General features: G+C 37.5%; 1 protein-coding gene and 1 long non-coding RNA gene across 7 annotated transcripts in view; one reads left to right on the forward strand and one right to left on the reverse strand.

Moving 5' to 3' along the window:
* The window catches only part of LOC145549699 (uncharacterized), a 159,095-nt gene that overhangs the window by 125,683 nt on the left and 7,738 nt on the right, over nucleotides 1-25,674 (forward strand). For both annotated transcript variants that reach the window (XR_014085545.1, XR_014085546.1), the window contains one exon: nucleotides 23,519-23,774. This is a non-coding gene — a long non-coding RNA (uncharacterized LOC145549699). The remainder of the gene's footprint in view (nucleotides 1-23,518; nucleotides 23,775-25,674) is intronic.
* tbc1d32 (TBC1 domain family, member 32) overlaps nucleotides 2,786-25,674 on the reverse strand; it is an 81,118-nt gene continuing 58,229 nt past the window's right edge. For 2 of the 5 annotated variants that reach the window (XM_081602331.1, XM_081602330.1), the window contains 4 exons: nucleotides 23,517-23,671; nucleotides 21,970-22,110; nucleotides 18,793-18,981; nucleotides 16,882-18,562 (listed from right to left, as the gene is read on the reverse strand). In XM_081602331.1, the coding sequence (XP_081458457.1) occupies nucleotides 18,437-18,562; nucleotides 18,793-18,981; nucleotides 21,970-22,110; nucleotides 23,517-23,671 (611 nt within the window). In that variant the 3' untranslated portion in view covers nucleotides 16,882-18,436. Of the gene's footprint in view, nucleotides 4,765-11,980; nucleotides 12,447-16,881; nucleotides 18,563-18,792; nucleotides 18,982-21,365; nucleotides 21,606-21,969; nucleotides 22,111-23,516; nucleotides 23,672-25,674 lie in introns of those variants that run through there. The other 3 variants (XM_081602332.1, XM_081602329.1, XM_081602333.1) reach the window with 3 other exon arrangements.

Here is a 25,674-nt window from a genome sequence, read left to right on the forward strand (position 1 = left end):
AAAACATTTTTAAAATTTGTAGCACTTTAAAGTCAATTTAGTGATTTCTCAAAAAAATGTATCTCAATAAAAGTCCAACACCCTGTCAAGTTCTTAGCAGCTTCATTTGCTTGTGAGTCTACAGCTATAGATGCACTGTGCAGAAACAAAAAACACTAAAGTTAGTTTTTACACAAGACAGGGAGAAGCGCCTCAACTGGTACTCAAAATTAATACAATAAGTGCACAAAACGTGGGATTTCCATCCAAAATTGGGCGGTTCCCCCCAAAAGTGGGCGGTCCCCCCAAAAGTGGGCGGTTCTAAAATTAGTACAGTGTTTCTGGCTATGAGGAACATATTTTGGAACATTTTTTTGGACAAATATTTTGGTGCTGTACAAAAATGAGCGATTCTATCCAGAAGTGGGCAGTTCTACCATTAGCAGGCATTTCTGGATATGAGAAACATATTTTGGACAAATCAGCAAAACGTCGAGGTGCAGAGGTAGCGGATAAGCACAGCTTTCATTTAGCAAGACTTAATAAATTAACTGGCTAAAATTACCCGTAAATGTTTGGTTTATTTTAAAGAATGGAACAATACATATTAATGAACATTAACAAGAAAATGTTAATAAAAGAAAAGAGTTTGCTAATAAGATCTTTAAGAGTGATGAATGGCTTCAGGTTCTTTTTGTGATGTGATTTATAGTTTCCTGTTTTCAGCCAGCTGGCAGTGCACAGCAGCAGGATAGGGAGCTAAAAAGAAGATGTGCTGTTAGGATCCTGTCCTGTTCAGGAATATCAAGCAGGAGAGTAAGTTGTTTTGCATTGTGTTGCTCTGCTGGGTTTAATTAAAAGTGCAGAAGTCAAACAGTAATTGTTTTTGGACCTGCTCAGCAGTTACTCTCTGAAAACATCAACAGTTGTTGCACTCAATTAACAAAATGGCTTCTCTCTCCTGGACTAGACGGTGGATCTGAAAGGATTGTAAATCTGCGTTTGGTCCTCAAATATCTACATTCTGAGATTAAAAATGTAATCCTTGCTGTGGTATAATCTGAAAAACTGCAGGACCAGAACGTTGGAGTCAAACCTGAGTGTGTGGATAAGTGGAGCTGCTGCTGCTGCTGTGTGTCTCTTTACTTCTGCACATTTTCATTTCCCTCCTCCACTGGGCTGAGACCTGGAGGCTATGGGTGGGGAGTCGGGATGATCACTGCTCTGACTCTAAGCTCTGCTGATGGGAGAGACGATAACATGTTTGTTAGGTTTTAATAACTCATTTCTGTCTTAATTAAGGTTGTTCTTGTTTGAAGTGGCGGAACAGTTGCAGAATCCTCTCCAAACAATACATGAAGGTGTCATTTCCACATGTGGAGGAGGTCAGACTCGCTGCTGTTGAGCTGTTTGGCATCAAGATTATTAGCAGTGCTTAGATTTTGCAATCAGCCATTATGGAGGCTGTGAGATTGTAGTAGTGCTGTTGTACGGAGCCTCCCTTTTTTTTCTTTTTTTATTCTTTTGCACTACGTCGCAGTAAATTAGCAGATACACCATAGTTCACTTTGTATGCAATCACAGTGCACTGCAAAAACACAAAGTATTACCAAGTATTTTTGGTCCAGTTTCTAGTGCAAATAAGTGAAATAAGACAAAATAACTTAAAGCTTTTCAGCAAGACATAGGAGCTTGTTTTTTAAGGAGAAATAATTCCTTATTACTGGAAAAGTTCTAGTTCCATTGGAAAATCATTTCACTTGGGGAAAATGTCTTGTTGTAAGTGAAATAATCTGCCAGTGGAAAAAGTATTTTACTTGATATTAAGGAATTATTGACTTACAAAAGCTCCTATGTGTAGTTTCTACTGCAAAGATAGAAACTACACCAAAAATACTTGGTTATATTTTGTTTTTGCAGTGTGCATTCTTGTCGTTTGTGCAGGAGGCTCCACTTCTGCTTGTCAAAAATGTATATGTGGATAATTGCGCATTTGTTTGCAGCTATTTTCAAGTGTGAATGTAAATGTTGAGTTGGGGGTTGTGGCAACCAGCAGCTTAGATACTAGAAAACAAACCAAAATTACTTGGTAAGATTTTGTGTTTTTGCAGTGTTTTGTGGGAATACTACACTTTTGTGATGTAACACAAAATAAAAAAAAATCCCCATGTCCCTTAGGGGCCTCTGTAGTAGCTAAAATGTTTGAAAATAGCAGGTGGAAGTGAAGGTGCAGGTGGTTTGTTGGTTTGCTCTCAGGACACAGATCAGCTTCTGGATGAATTATGAAATCATGACGAGAAGAAACCATCTAATACCCAAGGCTTCCTCCGTCGTCAGGTTCTGACAGTACCTCACTTCTTTCAGACTTTCTAACATTTTTCAAGTGATCAATACTTCCCCAGGATTTCTGAGGGTCTTTAAACTTTCAGCAGCTGCTCTTTGCCTCATTCTTCTGCCGGTTTTTCTACCCGACTCTGACAGGAAGCTGTGCAGCTCCATGCATCAACTTTCACATTCGCCAGTTTTCAGATAGTTTCTCTTTGGGAATCACCTTGTTGGTGACAGAAATCATATGTTCTGTCTGTCAAACTGGTTTCCTTTGTGATTTTTCATAAATTCAACGTAACAAATTCTAACTTTGTGTGTTTTTTTCTTATCCTTTGAGTTTAGGAACTTTTTAATTGAATGGATGTTGCTTAAGTCAAGGAAAAGAACAGAAAATTTAAAAAAGTCCAGTTAAATAGGAATATTTCAAACCGCATCCTCTCAAAGATTAGAGACAATTAAAGGTCTCAGTATTGGAGAGTGGATACAATAATTTTGTTGACATTTAACAAGCTGTATTTTTTCAGCTTTTCGCTCACCGTAATATTCTTGGGTTGTATTTTTAAATCTCGCCTTTTTCTCTGCTGGATATTGTTTCCTTCATCCATTTGTATTTTACTGTAATGGGATTTTTGATGCACGATCTGTTGTTGAGAGTGAAGCGGTTCAGCAGCAGTGTCACTAATGGATGGCATTTAATTTACTCCTGCTGTCATTTAGAAGAAAAGAAAACTAGTTTAAAACCTTCCTGAAGAAAGTTTCACTCGGCTTTATTAGCAGGAAACCAGGAGGATTTTCAGTTTGGTGTGAAATAACCTTATATTTATTTGATATTAATAACGGTTGTTTCTTAAACTTCAGAGCTAATTTAACCACTTCTATTGTTGAATGTTTGACCTTCACTCATCAGTCGTGCTGCAAAGCACATCCAAAACACCTGAGTTAAATAAATTCAGTTCATTTCAACATCCTCATTTCCCTGCCGTTTCACTCAAACTGCTGTTCTGTGGTCAGACTGATGTGAGCTAATTTTCCCGTTTAAATTAATTTCTCTGTAGTTTCATCTTCCAGACTCGTTACGTTCAAAACGCTGGCAAACTTTTGAGAGATTTTTCTTGGTAACCCTTATTGATCCCATCAGCCTCAGCATAATACTCAGCTGTTGCCAGGCGGAAACTCTAGACTAACGTAGATTTAGGAGATTTAGGAAGCCGGCTACTAATTTTGCTCCCCAAATCTGAAGCGCGGCTGCGGTTAGAGGGGAGTTTGTGTGAGCGGCGTGCGCGGGGAATTGTGATTCTCGCCGCCTCTCCCAGACAGCCTGACAGGCAGCAGAGTTGATGGCGGCGGCGTTGAGGCAGACCGGCTCGGGGAAAGCCTGCAGCATGCATGCCAAACGAGAGCGCCGCCGCGTTTTAAATTAAAGACGGAGCCGGCAGAGCCCAGCGAGAGGCAGAAGAAAACAAAGAGGTGGAGAGCTGGTCTGGGATCAATAAATGATTCTCAGTTTGCACACTCGTAAAAAAAAAAAAAAAAAAAAGGCTGTAAAATGAAATCCAGCTCTAATGACATCTGTATTAGAGATGGCTGTGACCTTTTTCTGCATAACGTACTCATCAATATGCCTCGTACAACGCTCTGTATTTCCGAGTACCAAATCCCTGAAGTCATTTATTTCACATGCACACAAAGAACATTCACTCCATTGTGGAGAATATTGACTATAACAAATAGAAATGCTAATGCAGGCCTCCCTTAAGCTCAGAGCTGTTAGCAGCATAAACAATGATCAAACTATGACATCTCTGGCTGGTAAAATTGGGTTTCTGCAGAGAACCTGCAACACGAGGCTGGAAACAATGAGAAGACAAAACAGAAAATAAAGATTAGAGGCCGATAAGAGAGAGAGAAGCTAAAGATTAGAATCAAGAAAATGGTTCTGGAGTCGGAGACACAAATGGGTTCAGCTGGAACGAGATAAAAAGCAGCTAAAGATAGCAGCTCAGACCAGAGGAAGTTCCTCATCTGATCGACTAATTACCGCCGATTATCTGCCTCAAATTGCTTGTTGTCACCTAAAAGTCCGTAATCAGGATCAGCAGCACGGCGGGTCATTATACTGTAGGAGTTACCGCTAGTCATCGTCCATAACGAGGTTTTCACAGCTAATTGAAATCAACAGATAATTATGTCGAAATTAATTCTGAGTGAAAATAATCAGCGGCTGATCAGACGGAAGCAGCAGGAACAGTTTGGATCAAAGCTTCGTCTCCAACATGCTGGAGGTTCAGGGTTGCTCCTTCCACTCTGCCTGCCGCTCTCATCTTCTCTTTCTGGTTCATTTCCACAGGCGAGTTGCTTTTTATGGGCAGATTATTGTCCAGTGAACGCGGCTCGATGTCCAGCGAGCTGCAGACTTCAGTCATGTCCCTGCAGTCGGGATCTGGAACATCAGGAACGCTACAGAGATTTAGAGGGAAAAAATCGGATTAAAAAATCTGAAAACTGCAGCAGGTTTACATCTTCATCTGAAACAGATAAAGCTACAGATGATCTGGTTTCTTTATACAAGCATAGTTTAAAAAACCATAATGTTCTCCCAGTAGTTTTCTTTCTTAAAGGTGACCAATCACAGCCCCTTCAACAGGTTATAACATGTTTAGGGTCTATACAAAACATGTTCATTGCACTCATTTTTGCACAAAATTATTCTTAAATTATTAGATTTTCATCTGCTTAGTTGTTTGTGGCTGCAAAACTATGCAACCTCACATCGTTGAAAAGCAGAAGTGGAGCCTCCTGCACAACCAACAAGTGGTTTCTGGATGGTAAGTCAACAACAAAACTCTTGTCTTTTCCAGCATTGGCAAAAGCGGCTGACCAATTGTACTGGAGCTCCTCTGGGGTTGCTAGGAAACAGTGCAGGGATGATTGTGACCTGAGGTTTTTGAAGCTGCTTGTTTTCCAGACACCAAAAACTTTAACTTATTGCCAAAAAACAGCTGGGTGTTTTTTTTAAAGCAGTTGAGACTCAAAGGGGAGATTAAAGATGTGAATTTTCCATAGCAGGGCTCCTTTAAGGTGACATCACCACCTGTAAAGACGCAAATCTGAGCATAAAAAGTGGCAAACACATTCATGTTGGATAATTAGCATAATGTGGTTTTATTTAGTGTAAACTAACGTAGATTTTAGGTTTCAGATGCAACCTGGACTTTTCAGACGTTTCTCTCTTTCCTGACTGGATTCCACTTAAATTCTCTAGAATAATCGATCAGCATTTGCAGCTTCCTTAGTTAAAACTTTACTGCTGTATATGTTTCCATAAACTTAGAATATTTCTCAAAAAATTGACTTAAAAATAAATTTTAAAAGGAAAGTGCAGCCTTGTGCTTTTTTTAATCACATCGGCTCTGATAGCTGGTGAACGCAGCTTAAACTTAGTTTTTCTCTCACAAACGAGACGTTTCACTTTGCATATCTGCGGCTCCATCTCAGACGGACTGAGCCAAACGTTTATCACACATCACAGAGGCGGACCGAGTCCTCCGGACAGCTGCTGATTACCCTAAGAAGTATGGAGCGAAGTGTCGGCAGCAGTCGGCCTGAAGCCGCGTTCGAGGATCGGAGCTCCAATCGATCAGTCAGCAGCTGCTCCATCAAAACCTGCTTATCAGATGGAGCCATGGGGCCCAAAATAAACCAGCACGGCCGCAGAACGAAGCCGTTCAGACAAAATTCACTTTCTGCACGTTTTTATTCTTGCCTTTGGGTTTCTGCTGCTTCTAGAAACATTCAAAGTGCTTTAAAAAGATAAAAACGTTCGAAAAATGAGCCGTTTCAAAAACCTTCCAAATGTAGCGTCGCAAATCAGCAGGCATTGCCCGTTACCTAGCAACCCCAGCCGAGCCCAGTCCGTTACCGAGCAACCAAAGTGGAGCTTCAGCACATTTGGTCAGCTGGTTTTACTGCTGTACAATGGCTGCTGGAGAACAAGCATTCTGTTGTCGACTGACCATCCAGAAGCCACTTGCTGCACTGCAAAAACACAAAAGCTTATCAAGCATTTTTGGTAAGATTTAGCAAATATCTTCCAGAAACTTGAAATGAGACAAAACTTGCAAGTAACTTTTCCGAAAGAAATAGGAGCGTTTCTTATAGTTTAAATGGCAAATTATTTCACTTACAACAAGACATTTTTACCCATGTTATAAGAGAAATAATCGGCCATTGAAACTAGCACTTCTTCATCAATATTAAGGAATTGTTGGTTCTAAGAAATCTCCTGTATCTTGCTGTAAAGTTATAAGTTAGTTTTGTTTTATTTCAAGTCTATTAAGATATTTGCACTAGAAATCAGACAAAAAAAAATACTTGGCAATATTTAGTTTTTGCAGTGTGCAGTCTTGTTGGTTGTGCAGGAGGATCCACTTCTGCTTTTCAAACATGCACGCTTGTATAATTGAGCTTCTGTTTGCAGTCAATTTCATGTGCGAGTGTAAACATTTGGATTTAAAGTGACAGCCCCTAAAACAGCTCAAAACTAAAACCTCATTACCTAAAACTGATTTTGTGCAGAAACTGTATTGAAAATGTTTTAAATGTGTCGTAAACGTATCCTAACCTGCTCCAGGAAGAACCTTTCAGACTGCTGTGACGCACGATAAAAAGTTATCAAGATGCCTCAGCTTGATAAAACCTCCTTCTCTTTGTCTTCCAGTGAAATAAAAAGGTTAGTCGTCCCCTGAGCTCGCGCTGCTGCTTCACTGCCAGGCGCGTCCAAATGTTACAGAAATGAGGTCAGACGTCCCCTAACTCCACAAAAGTTTCCACGGTTTGTTTGGTGAACTGCAAAGTGAGCCAGAAGTGCCATTCATCCAGCAGCTACAAAACATCAATTTCTATTAGCAAAGTCGAGCCTTTACATTCTCCTGAAGGAGGGAAAACCCTCAGACTCTGACAGGCTGCGGCTCCGCTCGCCTCCTTTTACTCTCCATGCAACAAAACGGCGTCCGCATGGATTCAGCTGATGAAAACGCTGACAGACACGCCGAATACGGGCTGCATCTCAGTCCCTTCAGCTCATTCTCTCTTCTCGTGTCTTCATGCTGTAGCTCTGAAAACTGGAACAAACTGCAGCAGCAGATGGCTGAAATAAAGCCAAACAATGATCAGACCAACCTAAACGAGCTGGAAGTCGGCTGTTCTGTCGGAACCCATTGAGGCTGAGAAGCTTTCACATCGTTTAGCAACTGTCTCATTTAATAACCGCGAAATAAAACTCAGAAAAGCCCAATTTGATTTGTTTTCTCAGCTTGTGATGCAAAATGATCTCCAGTTTTAAGAGGTTTGAGGCGGTTTCACGTAAACAAACGCATCATATTCGACCTTCTGCAAACAGAATCTGCTTTCCTAACCGTCCCTTTAAAACGCGTGTCAAACTGGAGGCCCGGGGGCCAAATCTGGCCCGCCACAGCTCCTGATGTGGCCCTCTAGACTCGAGAGGAAGATACTTCAAGTTAACAGAGGAGTTAAATACTATTTTATCAATAAATCAAAGCAGTTTCTATCTGCATTCTGCTAAATGACATCAAATTTTCCTGAAAAATGTTCAGTTTTGGGTTTAAGTGTTTAATGCTCACTCCCACCTGCAGGTGGCAGTATTTCTTACTTCTGCTAGAGTTCTGCCTCATTATTACTTGATGTCAAATTATAGTCTTTGATTGATGTGGCGAATAACAAAGTCACATTTACCTTCATGCATAAGCACAAATATTTATAGTTGAAACCAGAAAATCAGTGATTTAAATTTATTTAAAAACTGAAAAGTTGCAAAATCTTGGAAATTCTGGTTGATGTGAAAGATGTTAAGTACTTCTTGAAATTAAATATTTATTTACTACATAAGCAGCTATTTTTTTACAGTTTGCTGTTTTATCAATACATTATGTAACAAGTGAAGAACATGAAATGAATGAGTTTGACATTCTGCTTTAAAATATTCCTGCTGGATTTTAAGTTTTATCCAAATCAACACATTATCTTGTCTGAATGCAGGTCATGTTACATGGGAGGAAATTTACAGGTTTTTAATACTTAGTTGAAGCTGCTTTTGTTCTGAATAGTGCATGAATATTGGGATCAAAGGTGTTTTTAGCATTTATGACAAACTTTATGCATTTTGAACATGATTTTATCAGAGGAAACGTATAAATATGAACAGTTCAGTTAACAACAGTGTAGGCAGAAACGATGCAGTCGGGTTGAAAGTTATTTAATCTTGTAATGATTCTTCGTCTGACCATAAAACTCCAAGTCGTATTTGTTTTACTAACTTCTGCCGCCGTTTTTTTTACTTCAGCATCTACGGCCGCGTATTAGCTCCGTTGTAAACAGAACAAATTTGAGCTTAGTCTCAGAAATGTTTGAGAAAACGATGTGAAAATTTCATAAGTTTATTTTTGAAACTCAGAAATTTCCACTATTTTCCTAGAAAATTTCTCATACATTTTTTTTGGTTGAAATTTTCTTTTTTTATTTGTCTGTAGTGACTAAAACGTTTGTCCTCTGAAATAGAAATGTTTTAAAACATCTTCGTTTGTGTCTGATAAACTGGCAGCCTGTTACTTTGAACACCGCTGCCACCTAGTGACCGGAGGTTTATCAGTCACACATAAAGACGATAATAAAGTTCTGCTTCTCATGGTGTCAAAAATATGAAAAACACAGTGAATGTGACTTCTTAACCATAATTTATTATATAATTGGAGAACTTTGAGTTTAAATCACAGATCTGGGGTTTAAAAAGGAACTAAATGATTTGTAAAGGTTTTGTGAGAACTGAAAGTTCAACACAAACATTTTATTCACTAAATTACAACTTTTAGCCTGTAGGTAGCAGTTTGTAGAGTAATCAGCTGTTCTTTGTTTTCCATCGTTTTAATTAGGGGAATTATTACAGAATAGGTCTGGGGTTGATTAATAATAAAATTACTTCTTGATTATATTAATTATCATCTCTGTGCTTTTTCCCATAATCCTGCATTGAAGTATAATTATTTTTGATTGCAGCCGAATAAATAAATGCACAGATATCGCATTGCTTTTTAAACACTGATGGATTTTATTCAGTGGGGAACTAAGAGCTTAGTCTGAATTTTCCATATAATACTGATTTATCAAAGCAAGATCTCAAACTCGACTTAAAAACCCATTTGTTTAGTGCTGCCTTTGATTAATAACACCTAGAAAATTGATTAATTTTAGTCTATTTTTTATTTTGCCACTGTAATGTAATTGTTTTAACATTATGTTTAATACTTTGAACTTCCTTTATGCTGCAGAAATAAACTAAACCTGACAAAAGGTTTTCAAAAACATACATTTTCCCATCGTAGTTTTTAGTTTTGTAGAAAAAGCTGGAAAAGAAACAAATTAAGATCCCAAACTGATTCACTGGAACTTGGAGGGTAATTTTCAGAGACTTTTTGAGATGTTGGCAGCAACTTTTTAGGAACTTATAGGTTATTTTCCTCGGACTCGAGGACCATGGTTCAGAGTCTTGGAGGATTTTTTAGGCATGTTACTTTTCCAGCACTAGAGGTCTGTGTTTCTGGGATTTGATGGTCATCTTTGTGGGACTTGGAGGGTAAATTTTTAGGGACTTGTATGTTACTTTTCCCAGAATAAGGAGTAAAATTTTCTGGGACTTGGAGGTTACATGTCCACAGGTTAGATGCTACTTTGCTGGATGATTTTAAGGGATTTGAAGGCTACCTGGTGAGACTTGGAGCCTGGTAGTCAGACTTGGCGGCTCCCTTTCTGGGACTCGGAGGCTACATTTTAGGGACTTGCAGGTTACCTTTTTGGGACTTGTGAGTTACTTTTTACGAGACTTTCAGGTTCCTCTTGTGGAAGCTGGAAGACATTTTTGGAGGATATTTCTCCGGAGGTTAGCGGCGACGTTTTAGGGACTTGGATGTTACTTTTGTCGGACTTGGATTCAATGTTTCTGGGTTTTGTCTCATTTTTAACTTGTATAAAACAGTGATTTTAACAAGCTGTTTAAACTCTAAAAATGAAAAACAAATTAAACTCTGAGTACTTTTTCTCTTAAAAACTGCAGCATGTTTTTCAGTTCATAAAATTAGCATTTGCAGAACTCCCAACCAGCAGGACATTGGTGCCAAATTAGCAGCAGATCGTCTGCTCTGCCTCCACAGGACTCAAATGTCAGAAGTGGTTTGTGGTGTTTAACATGCCAGTACTTCCTGTCCTCAAACGGCCGGCTGATTGATTACAGAAGCATCGAGGTTCAGCCCAAATGTTAACCACCTTCAGAGGCGGAGGCGTTTTTTACGAGGTAAACATTTGATGGGTTCCTGTAGCAGAGAGACGGACGGATGTGATGAATTTGTTAATTATTCAGGCGTCATAAGGACAACAGGACTGCTGCAGAGATGAGCCTCTGGTTGCTAATGAGGCCCAATAACGCAGCTCATGCATCTTTCATGCAACAAGCAGCTACAGGAAGGGCCGAGTGCCGTAATCTGCCGTTAATGATGCGTAAAATAACCAACGCCGGCGTCCAGCTAGTCGGCTACGAATCAGAAATACGCAATCTGGCCTAATCCAACACAAAGAAAGTAGGAAAAGTCCCATTTTAACTATTAAATGTGCAAAAAGTCGATATAAAGGGTTGTGTTCAGATTTATATGCTGTAAAACAACATGATGCCTTGTAAAGGGTTATAGACTCGCCTTGGTGTTTATAACAGTTTAACATGAGAAAACTGTTTACAATGCAGAAAAAAATAAATCCTAACAAGTAGTTTTGGTCTAGTTTCTCTTACTGCACTTGAAATAAGACAAAAATAACTCAGAAGTAACTTTTCAGTAAGAAATGGGAGACAATAATTCATTAAGTCTTAATATTTCACTCATAACATTAGAAAAATGTTATAATTGGAAACAAATCTGCCAATGAAGCTGGTAGTTTATTTATAAATATTAAGAAATGACTTAATGATTTTATGAGTGAAATAACATGAAACTTTCATCAATATTAAGGAATTATTGATCCTCCATCTCTAAGTTGGTTTAGTCTTTATATTTACAAGAGAAACCGTTTTTGCAGTGTAAGTTCAGTCTTTTATTTTTACACTGCAAAAACACAAAATCCTACCAAGTATCTTTGGTTACATTTCTAGTGGAAATTATTGGTACAAATGAAATTACATATTAACTTACAGATGATTTTAAAGCAAGGCACAGGAAACTGTTTTAAGTCAGTAATTTCTTAATATTGATAAGAAAAATTTAGTTCCATTATTAACTTAAAATCATTTCCTATATGTTGCTTAAAAAGTTGCTTGTAAATATGTTTTCTTATTCAGTGTGTACTAATATTTACACTAGAAACTAGACCAACTATACTTGCTAAGACGTTGTGTTTTTGCAGTGTAAACAGTATTTAAACCTGCTTTCCTGGGTGTGTTGAATATTAAATGCACCGATGGTCAAACAAAAATGTAAAATATTTTCCTGTCTGTAAGATCAAAGCTTGATTTGTTTTTTTACTCGGATGATGTAAAACCAGAGAAACCGTTTTCTCTTCTGTTTTATGTTTATGTATTTAAACTACAAAGCAGAAGTTCAAAAGAAAAAGGCCCAACATGTATTGAAAACCTTATTTTAATACATCAGAACATCTTCATACAAAAACTCACAGGAATTAATATTTACACAACAGAAATAAGTTTCATGTACAGTACAGTAATTATATACACATTTTTACAGATGTAATCTGGAAGAGAAGCGGATTGAAACTGATTATTGGGATCTTGCATAATGTTACTGCAGTTATTCTGTTTGTTCTTTCAGATTATTCTGCACAGTTTTATTCACCGGGCAGAAAACACAGCTACACATTAATATTTCACACATCTACGCTCAAATTACAGCATTAGGCTCAGATATTGTTAGAATATCTCCAACTTGGTGACCAGAAGGTGAGAGAGAGTTTTACTCTGGAGGGTTTCTGATGCTTTCCATGTCGGTCAGGACGGCGTCCCGGTAGCTGCGCTGCAGTCCCGTCATGAACTCCAGGTAGCTGCTGAACTCAAACCCTTTAATCGGCTCCTCCTAAAGATGGAAATAACATTTTTATTTTTTGTTAAGATGTTTAAAATTAAAGAGCAGATGCATGGAGAGAAGGGTCATTTGTTGTAACGTATCATAAATTAGAATCGGCGTGTTTTAGCTTTTAAGTGCCTGAGCTATAAATGTGAAATATATGCTCTATATACTTTATAGATCAGCTTAAGAGCTCATTACAGAGTAAACTGAGCTTTTAACCGTTTCATCTGGAGAACGAAGGGGAAATCTTTCACTGCTTGACACCAAATCAAAGGAACAACTAGGGCTGGACAACAAATCGATGATATATGATACATCTGCTAGAATATTTATCATCTAGAATAATCACTGAACTCAGACCCAGAACCGCACAGCATTCTGGGGGATGTAGGCAGAGGAAAGACTTTAGCTGCTCAACCTCTCACCGAAAGTTAAGCAAAGTGATTGAAAACAACTAACTCGATCCTTCCTTGGTTACCTAGCAACAACTCTCTCACTCGGTCGTTCCTTGGTTACCTAGCAACAACTCTCTCACTCGGTCGTTCCTTGGTTACCTAGCAACAACTCTCTCACTCGGTCGTTCCTTGGTTACCTAGCCACAACTCTCTCACTCGGTCGTTCCTTGGTTACCTAGCAACAACTCTCTCACTCGGTCGTTCCTTGGTTACCTAGCAACAACTCTCTCACTCGGTCGTTCCTTGGTTACCTAGCAACAACTCACTCACTCGGTCGTTCTTTGGTTACCTAGCAACAACTCACTCTCTCGTTCCTTGGCAACAACCTGTTGAGTAACTTGCGCAGCAGCAGTTTAAAGTTTTGCCTCTGTGCTTCATAACTGCTTAAAAAAAACATTGTGGAATAAAAACTGTGGCTAAAACAGCAAAGGTCGCATCATTGGTTTGGCAGCATTTCAGATATTTAAACAAAAAAAATGAATCAATCATTGATATTGACTGATATGAAATGATTTTATCTTGATATTGTTTTCAGTCATATTGTCCAGGCAGCAGTTGTTAGGAAAAAGGTTGGAAGTTGAATAAATTGTTGACCTAAATCAAGTCCTAATTACTTCTAAATTAGTTTCGTCTTATTTAATCTGTGCCAAGATGTTCGTAACAGAAACCAGGCGTAAAATGCTAAGGACTGAATGTTTTTGCAGTGTGGTCAATACAGCCAGAAATCTTAGGAAAAGTTTTAAAGAAACAAATCTTAATTAAAACACTCATTTGCCTTATTAGATAAGAAAATATAAAAGACGCCTATTGAAAACCTTAAGATGTAGAAACATCTTGGCTGAGCGAAGCGCTACAGGGTTTTATTTCCGCTGCATGGCTGTTGCTCGGGTCCAAGTCTGCGTCCGTCATGGCAACCCTCGCGAGGCCTTGTGGGCAGTGCAGACACTCAGGCAGAGCAGATGGGCGTCGCCGCCGAGCGGCAGAGGTTTCTGAGTGGCTTCGTCAATTATCAGCCGGACCCTGAGGACACTTGGCAGCCAGAACGAGGCGCCCAGCGTGACTCTGCCCTCACTCGTTATCCGTCCCGTGGCCTTCAGCGAACTCAGCCAGTAATGAGGTTAGAAAGCGAGGCGCAATTTATTTTCCACTTTGATGGAGGATTTTCTGAAAGACGACACCTTCAGCTCCAGAGCTTCACAGAAGCTCAGCTTACGCTAAAACAAACAGAACTTCACCAGAGATGAAAATATGAACAAGCCTGAAAGTCGTACACTGCAAAAACACAAAATCTTACCAAGTAATTTTGATCTAGTTTCTAATAATATCTTAGTGCACTTGAAATAAAACAAACTTTTCAGTAATAAATGTGATTATTTTAAATCAATAATTCCTCAATATTGATGTACTAGTTCTACTCGCAGATTATTTCACTTATGGGAAAAATATAAGTGAAATAATCTGCTAGAGAACTAGAACTGTTGACTTAAAATAAGCTCATATTTCTTACTGAAGAGTTACTTAAGTTAGTTGTAAAATGTTGTGTTTTTGCAGTGTAACGTAAGAATCATGTTTAGAGTTTCTTTCATTTCTTGGTCAACACTGCAAAAACATCTAACAAGTATTTTTCATCTAGTTTTTAGTGCAAATATTTTACTACACTTAAAATAAGACAAACTTAACTTAATTTTTCAGTAAGAAACAGGAGCTTGTTTTAGCTGCTGGTGGAATTAGTTTTCTGTTGATGAATGTAAAAAAACTATTTGCAACAAGCTCCTATATCTTCCCCAAAAAAAACACTTGTAAGTTAGTTTTGCCTTATTTTAAATTCATTTGCAAAAGAAACTAGACCAAAAATACTTTAAGATTTAGTTTTTACAGTGTATAAAACAGTGTTGACGTGTCTCAGTCAGAAAACATGTGATTGATATTAAATTAAGTCTAGCCAATAAACATTTAGACGTTTTATATTAGGGTCACATTGACACTAATTTAATCTCACAAAACAGAAATCAGCTGTTTGGTTTTATATTTTAGTGAGAAAGTTTGAGATTTTCAGAAGTAGTTTTGAAAATGGGTCCCCAAACTACGGCCCGCGGGCCGGATCCGGCCCGCCTCCACATTTGGTAGTAAATGTGACATTCAATTGACCTGTAATGACTCAGATGTTGGCTGTCCGCCCCCCTCTGCTGCTGCTGCATCGCTGTGGAAAACCTGGAGATATCTGCGGCTTAGATGTGTATGTTTACTGGTTTAAAAAAAACTAAAAAACGTTGGGGTTGTGGCTTATAGTCCGGTGCGGCTCATAGTTGGGAAAATACGGACTATAATCCTTCCTGGATTTTTTCTGTGAAGAACCCAGAGAGGATTATTTGATTGTGCTTTATGGAAAACAATACATTTTAACATTTAGCCACTCCTGCCATTGTCACACCTTTTCTGTTACAAACTGACTTCGGCCCCCAGCAGAGAAGGGAAACGTTATGTGGCCCTCAAGAGGAAAAGGTTTGGGGACCCCTGGCTTAAAGCTATATTCACGTAGGTTTCTTTGTTCAATAATGAACCATTTAAATCTTTGTTTTCTCATCTTTGACTAATGTCTAAGTTGGTTTGATGTTCTGTGACAGAAGGAATAACATTTTCCCAGCATTATGAACGTTTCCCTCCTGAACGGCGCAGGAGCTGCTTAACGTCCCATAGATCTTCACAATATGCTGGACATTAGCATTAGCAGATCGTTAGGTAGGCTAATTAACGAGCTAATTACTGGAGGTTCCTATGATCCTAAAGTTGACAGCACATGATGAACGAGTTATGCTAAACCTGAAGAAATGAAAATATTAACGCTGACAGTTAAATTAATGAAATAAATATCTTATTAAAAACAGAAAGCTAAAATAAATTTGATGTCAAGTAAGATTTATTTGAGCCAATTGACAAAAACAACAAAAAGCTTTGTAGATTGATTTTATCTCATTGTAAAACAGCAACAGTAAAATATTCAAATAAACACAAAATGACACTTTTAACAACTAAATTCTTGATATTAAACCACTTATTATATTTAATAGAGCTGCTTTAACTTGTTCAGACTTCATAAATTCCCTCACTGGTTGCAAATTAATATTTTCAGATTAAATAATTGAGACAAAGGATTTAAACATGGATCAAATTCTTGTAATTTTAATTTTGTTTAGCTTTTTTAACTTTGGTTGTATAATTAATTTTACCAATATGATAAATATAAAGTGTGGGGTCGAACAAATCCCCTAAAGTTTTTGCTCAAGATAAAACAAAACATTTTTAATATATTAGTTATGAAGTAAGTAATTGTCTTTTGTGCTGTTTTGTTTTAGGGGAGGAGATTCAGGTGGAGTTTCATCAGAACTGATGTTTTTATGTTCCATCATGTTTAAAAGTTTAATTTATGAAGCGTTTTGGCTGAAATATGCTGGAAAAATAATAGATTATAATCCATAGTTTAGCTTGTGTCGTACAGTGAGGTTTTTTTCCACCGTTTTACATTTTATTCCTGCAAATCTTACCAATACGAAGCAAATTTCTGTCAATTTTTTAGATAAATTTCAGAAGTTTTCTGGGAATCATCTCAAATGTGTTTTAGTAGCGATGGCTCCAACACGCCGCCGTATATTAATATATAAAAATTAAATGACTTTAACTTGACAGTTTGAGTTGGTTTATCAAAATGAAGACTTTCAGATCATCTGAACCAATATTTTATTCATGTTTTCACCGAGAAACTTCACAATACACTGCAAAAACACTAAATTTTACCTAGTAATTTTGGTCTAGTTTCTACTGCAAATATCTTGGTAAACTTTAAACATGACAAAAGAAACATGCAAGATGTAAGAGCTTGTTGAGCCAATAATTCCTTAATATTCATGAAGTTCAGATTATCTCCGTATCACATGGAAAAATGTTTTAAGTGAAATAATCTGAGTAGAACCAGAACTTTCTTCATGAATATTAAGGAATTATTGAGCTGAATCAAACTTATATCTTTATGAAAAGTTACTTATGAGTTGGTTTTATTTCAACTGTACCAAGATGTTTGCACTAGAAACTAGATCAAAAATCCTTTGGGGAGGTGTGAATGTGCAAAAGCAGGAAGTGGACTATAGCGCCAGGCATTCTGGGTAAATACAACCAAAACATATACGATAGTCTAGCACTAGCAGGGAAAATAGCTTGTTGGCTAAAATGTGGCACTGCTGCATTTTGGTTTACATTTCATGAAGAAGGAAGTTTTGGTCAGTGTCTTTTTCAGAGGTTTTCATGTTGTTTCCTTCTGTCGATGTTGGTGCAGCGCCCCCACAGGTGAGGAGGGGAACAGGTTTTTTTTGTTTTTTTTAGATCTGACAAATTAACTTGGATGTTACATATTTTCACTCCTTTTTCAGCCATTTTGCAAACACTATCCATGTTCTGCTGTACATAAAATATCGTCTGGGAAGTCTTAATTTTATTCAGCTTTTAGATGAATAAAAGATGGCGGCTCCATGTAGCCTGTGGGTCGGTGGAAAACAGAACCAACTCTTTCAGCTTTGCTGCAGTTAAACTCCACCTGGACTCGACCGGAACGAGATTTTCCCTTTTCAAATTTTAATTTAGATGAAATATAGATATATATCCCCCAGTGAGACAGGATGAGAGAACACCTTAATGTCCTAAAACCACATCTGTCTGGGTAAAATACTCACTTCACATTATTCCCACAGAGACGGACAGCAGGAAGATTGGATGCAAAGAGGCATGACAAAAACTTTCTCACAGTTCAACTCAGGACAGATGATGTGGAAGTTTCCCTTTTTCTGTTTCTGCAGCTCATTAGACGAACTTCCTCAGTTAAAATGTGATGTTTTATTCACAGAAATGGTCCGTGGCAGCTTGTCTGATGGCTACTGAGGGCTTCACATCAGAGCTCACCTTGATCAGAACAAGTTTGGATAAAACCGTCGAGTCCGTTCATCAGCTCTGTGCTGCCAACAGTTGGAGATGCAGCAACAGCTGATTATCGTTATTCATAATTCATGTGAATCAGTGAGGAAAGATGAAACTGAAGGCACGGCTGCAACGACAAGTCATTAGCAGCAGAAAACTTTGAATAACCAAGATCGAATGTGTAGCATTAATTATCTGAAAAGATAATTGAGCTGATTGTTTTTATAAAATTGTATTCCTGTTTAAATACTGACTTAAGTCTTTTTGAGTGTAAAGTTGGGTGGGAAAATTATTTTAAAGGTGACGTCATGTATTTTATAGCACAGCTTTATTAGTGAAAATTGACTTCTCTTGGGGTGTTTGACTGCAGATAAGTTGTTGGATCTTCCAGCATGACATCGACTCCAAACGATCATCTTTGAACAAAAACATTTGTATCGAAAAACCTGAATTCTTGTTTCATAATTTGCATGTTTCTATTTCTATTAAGCAAATTTACTTTCGTAATTCCAATATGTCCCGACAGACTTTGTTCAGAATCATCATAATATTCAGACGTCCAGATTTACAAGGCATTTCTCACGTCAGTGAGCGAAGTGGGACGAAATGCTGCATGATGTTCTGACTGCAGGGAAAAAGTGGTTGGTGTTGGTCGTATCTGCCTGCTGTGTGAATGCAGCCAATGGACCCGGCCAGCCTCCAGACCTGAACCCAACGGAAAACCTTTGGAGAACGAGCTAAACTGCTGTTACCTAGCAACAGCCCTGAAACCTGCAAGATCTGTAAGGAGGAATGGGCCAAAATCCATGCTGATGCAGCAGCAAATACGTATTTCATGCAATAAAATTATTCAAAAATCCTACATTGTTTGTCAGACTGAGGGACCTTTGGTGGAAATCTGCAGAGAACCAAATACTTCTGGACTGGAGTTTTACCTTGAGGAAGATCTGCAGCTCTTGGGACTGCGTGCGCTCCAGGATCTCAGGCTCCAGGTGTTTGAAAACGGCCACACACAGGTAGACCTGGTAATCTGGACCCATCACCACACAGGTGCAGATGTACTGGCAGATCTCGGTCCAGTCCAGATAATTCCAGAAACACTGAGTGAGCCAGTGGAGGCACACCTGCCGATTAATAAAAACACTAAATAATTTAGCATCCAGTTTCACATTGTTCCAGGAAATAAATATCCTTTACTTTAAAAATTAAACCTCGTCACACCACTGTTTTTGTCTCAACTGCTTTTTGAAACAAAGAAATCCCTAAAAATATGCTAACATTTTTGTTCTGCTGCGTTTAGGGCTGAATTGATTAACTAGAGTATACAGACTCAAATAAATGCCAGTTGCTAACAGAGCAACATATTCAGTGCAGTAATTAAGCTAAAGCTGCATAAATTTTACATTTAATATAAAATCCAGATCAACTCTGCACTGCGTTGAACTCAGAAGCATTTTTAGCAATAAAATACTCATTTAAAAAAGGAATTAAATGATTTTTTATGCATCTTTAACATATTTCCATTATTGTGTAAAATGGCTTAACGGATTTAATGAAAAACTTACAGAATGACAATAATTTAATCGATTAATTATTAGATGCAGACTGGCTGCTCTTGTGTTTTCATATCTGTTCACTTTTTTAGTCAGTATATTCCAGTTAACGATTAATCATTTCATCATAATTAATCGTTTCATCCCTTAAAGCAAATATATTAAGTAGGTAAAACACTAACATTTTTATGATTTCTCTTTTGTTTCAGCTGAAAAAACAAAAATAATGGTGTTGCCCCTGTTGGCATGAAGGCACATTCTGTCAAGATACACTCTGATTAACGATTAATCACGATTAATCATTTCAGCCCTACTAACAACAGAAAAATAATTTGATATGGGCTGATTTAGTAGCGAAATGGGGCAGATCACTTGAAACACAACCCAATTCAGTCTCAATTTGCTTGGAGACTTTTGGCATGAGAACTTGCCGGTGGCAAATCCCACACTGCACTTCTGACAAATGTTTGGTCTTAGACTTGCAAATTGAAGGAGCCTCTAGAGGGCTCTCTGAGCAACTTGATTTAATTTTCGGGCCTCTAGGTGGTTAACACCATAAACTGCCCACAGAATAAATTTTTGTTCCTTCCCAGAAAAAGAGAGAAAATGTGTGAAGTGTACTACACAGAGCTCCGACATGTTTATCTGCTGAAACCTCTAATAAGAACCACAGGAGCCTTTAACAACCCAGTGGTTCAACAGGGACTCCCGGCCCATGAGGGGGTTCAATCCAAGCAGAACCAAACAGAACCAACAGTGTTTCTGCACCGCAGGGTTCAGTCACCCCACCGGGAGGAGGCTGTGCAGCCGAAGGTTCACCTCACAGCAGGAAGGGAAAGGCAGCCTGCGCTAGTCAGCGCTAATATCCACACTTACAACAGAACACACTAACGATTAATCATGATTAATCAATTATTTACATAATCAATTCATCATTAACTGAAGGGTACAAACTCTAAAAAAGCCATTTGCTGAAAGAACAATTCAGTCAGAGCAGTAATAAAGTCAAAACTGTACAAAAGTTGAAAACATGCATTTAAGATAAAACTTTTCTCTGTAGGAATGTTTTACTCCAACCTGGTTCAAATTCTGAAAAACAAAATTAATAAATAAACCTTTTACTACCCAGTTAATCAATAAAACAATCAACATACCAGTCCTATTGATGTTAGACGTATGTTTTCGCTGCAGACGCATCCTTTGCTACCAGCAGCAGCGTTCACTAAAGGAACGCTGTCATTGCATTTTAGGCAATAAAATGTTTATTTTCTTATTTAAACAAGAAATTTAACTATTCATTTGCATTTTTTTATGCAATTCTAATATGTATAAAAAAGCTAGATGAAAAATATGCAAAATGTGCCATTTTTAAACCGATTAATCGTCACAGTAATCGATTAATCGATCACTAACATAATGGTTAGCTGCAGCACTTTCTTCAAAATAAAGAAAAATGTGTGAAAAGTAAGTCACATAAAAGAAAGATGGCTGAATTAAGTAAGTTTACACTTCTACCTACTTCTGTTTCAAACAAATAGTTATCAATGTGATTAAATAAACTAAACTTATATTGTCATGTAAAATGTACTGATAGTTTCTACACCCTGAGCTCTAACGTGTTTATCGAAAATGAAAGAGAGAGTAATCTTCAAAGATCCGGAGTGACTGAAAACCTGCCTGCAAGCACAGAACCTCCTGAACGAACATCAGAGCATCAAGATGCATCATTTCTGAGCCACAACTTCCAATAAAAGCCTGAATAGCTCTGCCCATTATCGTCTAAACACAGACGAGAACATGTGGAGGTTAACATATTCGTCAGCCCAGAGACGGGGAGTTCAGATCTTTGATGCGAATGTGAAGAGTCTTATTGACGGCCCTCCTGCTGAACATGAGACGAAGCGAGACGGCCGGCCACCGAGACGCCAAAAACAGGATCAAAACAGAAAAACGTTCAAGGTGAGAAAAGCTTTTTCTGCATCGTTACCATGAAACCCAAGCAAAGATGAAAAGAGGTCCGACTTTTTAAGCTATTTTACTATTTCAAAAAGCAAAAAGATTCAATGTCAAAGCTTTTAAAATTTAATGAAGTCAGAAAAGAATAAAGAGATTGAGCTCAGAAGACGACAAATAGGAGCTCCTTCAGTTTCTCCTGCTGAAGACTTTACCCTCTGCTGCAACGCCCTTCATGAATCCTGAATTTATTTAACAGGACAAAATGCTAAAATTAGTAGGGATCAACATTTTGACAGATCAGAATCGCAAGTTGTAATATTTTCCAGATCAATATATGAATAAAAACTGACTTAATGGACTTAACAGGGCGGTGAAAAACAGGATTAATTTTTTAGTTATTTACTACTTTGGAGAAAAAAGTCAAATTGAGAGAAGTTGTTTTAAGATTAAAGTTGAAATGTCAACAGAAACAATATAAAATGTCAATAAAATCAATACTGAATAAACGTTCCTTTGTGATCTCTATGCAAACCAACCAACCAGCCGTCCATTTCAGAACCGGAGCGAAGCGAGTCGTCCCGTCAAATCGTCTGCAGATTTTACCTGTGAAGGAGTGAAGCCAGACATCCTGAAGGCAGAATGGACCAGAGGGACTTCGGCTTTCAGCAGCATCTCCACGTAATGAGCCGTGCACCAGTAGACTGGAGAGATTCCCGATTCGGCTACTTCCTGAGGGACGTGGACCTGCAGCAGCACAAGCAAGTTAAACAAACGTTTTACTGCAGCACCGACTCCAACATGGAGGAAAAGACGTAGAAACGGCGTCGAGTGCATTCATGTTTTCTGATATATCCTCTTCATTTGTCAAGTTTAACCTGTTAATGGCAGAAAGAGTCCAGCATTCTGTAGAATCTGAGCAGAAAATAGACTGTTGTGTTTCCAAAGTGGTGACGGAGCATCACAGGGTGAAAAGTTGGAATGATAAAGCAGATTTTCCTCTAATATTTAAAACTGTATAATCACTCCCCTGAGGAATATTTTACTTTAAATATTTGATTTATTTCGTCATTTTTTCATTCACAGCTTTCAGCCACTTTTCTCTGTTTGTCATTTTCTGCTAAAAAACATGTTTAAAAAATCAAAAGGGAAAATCAAGTGAATTATTTTCCCTGTAGCAACTTGTTGGTGTAAAAACTATATTACAATGTACATAATGCACCATATGTTACTGTTAGAATCGTTCAAGTGTGAAAATGGGCAAAAAAAAATTAGCAAGCCACTTGTATTTCAGAATGGTGGCCATTTTTCAACATGGCCGCCGTTTTGAGCCTTTTAAACCAATTATTGCGACGTATGATGTATGTGTGATGCGATTCATTTGTCACATCATACATTTTTGACTTTGGTCATCGTATTCATACAATTTTAAGGCAATAAAATGTACCAAAATTAAATATCAAAATGGAAACTTCCAGTTTGTGAGTCTCGCATCATTAACCCTAATGGTTAGCATTAGCTTCCGCTAATTTATGAGTTTAGTGGTTTAGATTCTTGTTTATTGAATAATTGGTTAGTGAACCAAACCTTTTGGTTAGCTTTGCTCACCACTAGCAATAACTGCTGCCATTTTAGTGCAAATGTATATTCTCTAGTTTAACCATGGCGGCCATTTTGAAACATGTCCACCAGAAAAAGAAAACAAGCTCAACAAAATATATTAAATATATAGTTTATGATTTGACACCAAACACAATCACCTAATTGGTGATTTTAGTGCAAAAAAGATTTTTCAATAACAACCATGGTGGCCATCTTGAAAAATGGCCGCCATCTTGCATTTTCTTTTTCTTTTTTATAATTTATCTGTTGGTTTTTTAGTGCAGTAAATTGAACAGGTATTAAACCCGATAGCCTGTTTTTAAATACATATTTCTGATAATTACTGAGCTTAAGTCACATGTTTCATTAAATTCATATAAAAGTTGGGGTTAAATAAGTGTTAATTTCTTCTTATTGCTTTAAACAGAAAAGTAGCGTAATTTGTTCCTGGTTATGTACGGAGATGTTTTCCCTTGTCCTGCTGGTTACTTGTTTTTACAGCCAGTTTGAAATAATGAATTCAGATTAAACGCATCGTTGTTTCTCCGTACAGATGCATGAATCCTTGCAGGCCAGATGAACGCAGACGAAAGCAGGCAGGAGAGGTTGAGCAGCAGATGCAAAGATCGCTCCACGTTTCCAGCCATGATGAGGAAAATGGTGGAGACCAGCCAGTCGTGGCCCGGATAGCCGTCCTGCAGACTCACTGCACAACCAAGTCAAGGCTGGAAAACCAACAAAATTATCAAGACTGCATCTTTAAAACAGCAGGAAAACACAAACAGGAAGCCGACAAATACACCCACACTGTAAGACCAAAGTATTAATTAATTTAATTAAAAATATATTTTTTTGCCGTCACGTTATGGGTTCTAAACACACTTCCCAAAATTTAAATATCACATCCAGTTTAGATATTTTGATCCTGCTGGTAGAAAATAATGAAACTGTCCGGCTGAACTTCAGGAAACGACCCAAACCTCCGATTTGTCCCGTCTAAAGTTACCTCAAATTCAAGAATTATCTTTTACCAAACTGGCTCTGCTGAAGATAAAACCCTGTCAGAAAAATTATCTTTAGTTTTTAATAACTGGAAAAAATAACAAAATGTAATATTTAGTTTAAATATTACTGCATGACGTTTTTATGCTGTTAACACTTTAAACTGCTGAAATGTGCTAAACAAATAAACTTTACTTAAATATTACCACATATACTGAGAGAATAAACTTAAAAAAAATGTTACTCTGTTAACATTAGCAATTTAAATTCAGAAATTAAAATGTTTAAAAGTCCTTCAATAATTTCTACACTGCAAAAACACAAAGTTTCTAGTGCAAATGTCCCAGTACACTTAAAAGTTACTTTTCAGCAAATGTAGAGGCTTGTTTTAAATAAATATTTCCTTAATATTAATGAGAAAATACGAGTCCCACTGGCAGATTATTTCACTTACCATAAAACACTTTTCCCATGTTATAAGTGAAATAATTTGCCAATTGAAGCAGTATTTTTCACCAATATTAAGAAATTATTTACTTAAAACAAGCCTCTACATCTTGCTGAAAAGTCTTTGTAAGTTAGTTTGTCTCACTACAAGTGAACTGAGATATTTACACTAGAAACTGGACAAAAATACTTGGTAGGGTTTTGTTTTTTAGCAAAATGGAGAGAAAATAGTGCGTTCAACCTGTCGATTCAAAATGTTTGGACACTAGTTTACAAAAATCTAAATTGGGCTAAAAAATTTCAAATCCCTAAACTAATAAACTGCATTTTAATTATATTAATGATGATTACATTCCTAAAACGAAAACTCAAGGAAGTTTTACACAACAATGATCCGATTGTCTCATATTTACTGAGTAAATTCCTTAAAATTTGTCGTTTTTGCAGCTGCACATTTACATGAATGCGACGCCTGCTGAGAGCGCCATCTGTTCTGATGGCTGGTTAAAATGTCAGATACATGGGAGGACAGATTCTGGTCGCTTAAATCTGAAGAGCCGCCATGACTCAGAGCCATGCCTCATGTTTTATGCATCTGGCATTTATTAACATGCAGGTTTAGTTTTTTTTTAAATGACAGAAAATCACTGTGGCATTGTTTTAAATTAATAGGATGGAATATATTTCATTTAGCGCGTGGTTCATCATGCAACGCGCTTTGACATCTAAAACTTTAATAACTTCTGCAGAAATACGACTTCCTTCTCTTGTTAATTAAAATCTCTCTGGTGAAACGAATCTTTTCTTTGACGAACTAAGAGAAATATTTGTTTTCTGCAAAAACAAACATAAACGACGGTTCTGGTTTAAAGAGAAAATGTCTGAATTTAACCAGAAATCAGCCGTTTGTTGGTCCAGTCCTGCAACAAATGAATGCTCTTTGAATCTCATTGACAGACAACCGTTATGAATTTGTAATGAACTCTGTCAAGACATCATTTTTAAATAAGGAATCATAAATAAAGCAGCGTCCCAGAGGGGAGAAAACCCATTTTGATCTACTGCCAGGCAGCAACACAGAAAATTCATTAAACTACTTTTTTACTGCTAATTTACAGTTACTTTTTGTTTCCTCGTCTCAAACTCCTGTTTGTGGAGATTTTAAAAATGTTGCTGTGTTTTAATTCATAAAACACAGAAAATGCTAAAACCACAGAGTGAGTACATATTTAAAGTAAATTAAAAATGTGTATTAAAGCT

Source organism: Poecilia reticulata, chromosome 21, assembly GCF_904066995.2.
Source record: "Poecilia reticulata chromosome 21, P_reticulata-male-v2, whole genome shotgun sequence".
Lineage (NCBI taxonomy): Eukaryota > Metazoa > Chordata > Actinopteri > Cyprinodontiformes > Poeciliidae > Poecilia > Poecilia reticulata.